The sequence below is a fragment of the Loa loa genome (assembly GCF_000183805.2).
Source record: "Loa loa unplaced genomic scaffold supercont3.369, whole genome shotgun sequence".
NCBI lineage: Eukaryota > Metazoa > Nematoda > Chromadorea > Rhabditida > Onchocercidae > Loa > Loa loa.
The window spans coordinates 33,509-37,747 of NW_018108549.1; the positions used below are offsets into that span (position 1 = coordinate 33,509).

Here is a 4,239-nt window from a genome sequence, read left to right on the forward strand (position 1 = left end):
AACATCCCAGGAGAGAAGATGTAATTATTTTATTTCTCTTTTAGATTCATATAATGCATTCTGTAGTGTGAGTTGCATGAATACTGATAATAAAGTATTATCCGTTTATATAATGCAGCAAAATATTACCGGATTATATTTTGGAAAAAAAAGATTCAGCAAAGAAAAAAATGACCCAACAAATATAAGCCAAGTAATGAAAGAATCAAAATCAACAAAAAAAAAGAAAAGAAATAGCATGAGAAGAAACTAAAAGTAAATAAGTAAATTAATAAGGACTTAATTAGGAAGTAATTAATTAAGAATAACTCATAACATAATCAGAGTTTAAAATTTTACCTATTCGTTTGTATTCCACAACATAGTAGATGTTTTTCGCATTACCCTTTCGTGGATTTTTCCACTGCAGCAAAACACTATTTCGATTAATTGCTTTACATGCTGTGATGTGAGTAATACCGGGTGGTACAATTATCGTAATCCAAGCGGCAGTATGACATTTACCAGAGATATTTTCAGCTTAAACCCAATACTGTCCACTATCTTCTACACATTTTTTCGTACTTGTTTTTCTTTATAATGGTACTCAGTGATATTCATTCGATGAGCATTAATTAGTGATACATATTTGATGAGCATTAATTATTTCATGAAATGAAAAACTAAAATCAAAGAATGTTGACATTTTTATTTTCATTCTTTTTTTCTAAAGAAAAGTATGAATGGGTAAACATAAATTTATTTTATACGGTTGGAATAACTTCTCCATGTTTCACAACAATCCTCGAGCAAGAAAATCATTAATATTTCAGTGTTTGCTTCATGTCATTCGTTGTAATCGTCCAATTAATCCATCAGGAATAATTCTTTGATTCTATTCTGTAATTAATTTTTTTTCGTGAGATGGAAATACTGAATTAAAATATAAAAATTTATTCACATTTTTCCAATCTTTCCCTTACCATAAGTATACAATTCAACAGTTAAACATATTTCCACAATATCCAAATAAATTACTAGTCTTTTGAAGTTGCTCCTTTCGTCGTTCCTTGTAATCCTCCAAATAATCAACGAGAAAAAGTTCTTCACTTCCTTGCTATAAGTAATTTAGATTGATAGAAAGAAAGATTTTAATAACTGAAAAAAAAAACTCGAACTGATAATATTAAAGAAAAAATTTGTTTGAATCATTTTTTAAATTACATTTAATTCTGTCTGAATTAAAATTCAATTTTATTTTTGGTCCAGTATGTAGTTTATTCGAAAATTATTAAGGAAAGATCACGAGTTATATCGAGAAATCCCAAAACATCGGTATTTGCTCTTCATCATCTTGTTGATTTTATATTTTCTTTCTAATGATCAAGTGGTCGTATTTAATATTTGAATAATTGACCTACCAAACCTAATAAATGAGATCTTCTATTTTTAATTCAAAAAATTTTAATTTCGATTCATAAATTCAAAAACAAACACTCTGCATCCACTCGCTTTTCAAACATTCTGCTGCTGACAGTCGAGTTCTGTAAATTCAAATATATGATAGTACTAATTGGTAGAAGGTGATACTTTTGCTCACTAATTGGATGTTAATTCTAATTAAATCCCCAATTTCCATTTCATCCATTTTAATTTTTGTTAATCCATTTCAGTTATTTGAAATTGGAAAAAAATTTAAAAATTGAAATTAGAAATGCCAAAAATTAAATTGTAAACTTTAATGGGTAGTGATTTAAATGACAATGAATTATTCATTACCTGGCATCACCAATAATTACCGATTCCAATAATGTAATAATTGCTTGCGAACAAATCCGATAATTTCGTGTCTCACCAACTGTTGAAATGTTTGAAAGAATTTTTAATCGTGTCACTTCATGATATTCATCATCGAATGGTATTCGACCGGCTGTTAATGTATATAGCACAATTCCAAAACTCCTATCGATTAGTGAAATTTAAATTCTTTTAAACGAAAATTGAAACTTTAAAAATCAATATTTGAAATTGCAACAGTTTGATAAATATTGCTTAACCTAAATAGAAATCATTAAAAGGTGTAAAAATTGGTGAGAATGATTACCGATAATATCTGTTGATTGGATGATAACAATTAACTTGCTGTCACTAAATATTTAATTTTTTCATACTTCAAAGGGAATTTTGTTGATAAACGTAATGTATGCATAATCAGGCTAATTGAAGCAGTAAAAGTTAATGATATCAAATTAATGATTAATTAATTACCACATATCTGATTTTGTTGTAATTTCACGATGGGAAATTTGTTCCGGTGATGCAAAATCAATTGTGCCATAAGTCCAAACAATTGTTTCTTCGTTGCAGCGTCGACTTAAACCAAAATCGATTACCACAAGTCGTACAACATTACTTATGTGCATTAATAAATTCTCCGGCTATAATAAAAATAATTAAAAAAAAAAACGAATTTTTTCAAAATTTAATATTTCGAAATTTCACTTAAGATGGAAAAAAAAATCGTAGAAGAAACTTGATTTAATTATACCTCAATAGCAAGATGAGCAATTTGAAGGGAATGAAGATATTCCAATGCTAACAGAAGATCTTTACAGAATCGTTGAATTAATACTTCAGATATATATCCCAAACGTATTACATAGTCTAATAAATGTGGACCATTTAACCTATTAATCATTTGTTAGTTTATTCTGATTGCTCAATGATTCAAACAACCATTTATCGGATAATTGTAAAATTAAATAACCGGTAAACCACAGGAAGTTATAAAAACAAATAATCATAAAAGCATAAATGCAATGAAATCCTTTGAAATGCTCATATGAATCGGATTACTTTATTTTTTTTTTCGTTTCTGTCTCTGTCAATGAATTATATATGAAATATTTTTGTCATTTCTGTCAATGAATAAGTAAAATATCATCCAAATCCAAATAGATCGAATATTCCGACAAAAATATTTCATATATTTCGAGATTTTCTAAGTTTTCAATGTCAACGGAATATGTTTTATTGTAACTTCCCAGTAAATTTTTTAATAGAACTACTTCACGTAGTATAGATATATATACACACACTTATATATATACCTATTCTTACTGGCAATAAATTTGCTGTAAAACCGTTTCGGATTGATTTTATAGATAATTTATTTTATTGTCATCAATAATACTGCTTGTAACACTTTCTGGGAAAGCTCTCGCTAAAATGATAACTAATTCAAACATCTTACCACTGCATAATCATAATTAGCTGATTGTTCATTTTAACAGCTCCATGATAAGCAACAATATTACGATGTCGAATGCATTGCATAATACCTATTTCACGTTCAATATTTTCCCATTCGTTTTCAGTACGTGTAAATTCACGTATGAAACATTTTGCTGCATAGTGTTTGTTGTCACTTTTACGTATTATTTCTTTCATGTAAGCAAATCTTCCCTTGTATATTATACGAGCAGTGGAATAAATTTCGGCGTATGTTTTTTCATCAATATATTCCATCTTAACAAATTGTTAAGTGATAATAATATCAAGTGAAAAGTTAATGATAATAAAACAAATGGAAAGTTAATCTTGATAGTCTTGATCTTTTTCGCGCGGAAAAATGGCTTATATAGGTGAAAAATGTGAATTTACACGTAATTTAATATTTCCAAACATTAAATAAATAAATCTTGTTCTATTTAATTATTATAAATAAGTAAATAAGTAAGATATTAGTTAGTTGTAAATAAGAAAGGACAGGAAAAATGAATTGTCACCTCAGCATTAATATCACCGGTGTAAGTAATTGATGACAAAGATTGTAAAGAAGCCAGATTTAAGTCAATGTCAACTACTGGTCCAATTTTACCCTTGAAATATTCATTAAAGGCATAAATACGAAAGGAATAAAAAGCAGGTTTGAGATCTGTGATAACAGTTGATGTACCAATGATACCTTCCATTGCTACCTTATAATCGATCATATCTGCAAAAAATATTGATTTTCACCGGGAATAAGCGGTGACTTTTGGTACGTTTCATTTTATTTAATTGTTACACAGTCATATATTAGAAAATGTGAAAATTGATTTAACGTGATACTTTCATAATTATATTAAAGTAATGTCATCATAACGATACTATAATAAAAATATACTTCGGTAAATGGGAAACATCCCAGGAGAGAAGATGTAATTATTTATTTCTCTTTTAGATTCATATAATGCATTCTGTAGTGTGAGTTGCATG

The 4,239-nt window shown here is 27.8% G+C and overlaps 1 protein-coding gene across 1 annotated transcript; it reads right to left on the reverse strand.

Moving 5' to 3' along the window:
• Positions 1–677: 677 nt before the first annotated feature.
• LOAG_13119 (CAMK/DAPK/DAPK protein kinase) lies at positions 678–3,974 on the reverse strand (the record flags this gene model as incomplete). Its single annotated transcript, XM_020448647.1, has 8 exons — positions 678–879; positions 1,018–1,096; positions 1,475–1,523; positions 1,759–1,941; positions 2,248–2,417; positions 2,528–2,666; positions 3,233–3,507; positions 3,768–3,974. 8 exons carry the CDS (start codon positions 3,972–3,974, stop codon positions 875–877), a joined length of 1,107 nt encoding a protein of 368 aa, XP_020301227.1. The 3' UTR covers positions 678–874.
• Positions 3,975–4,239: the final 265 nt, after the last annotated feature.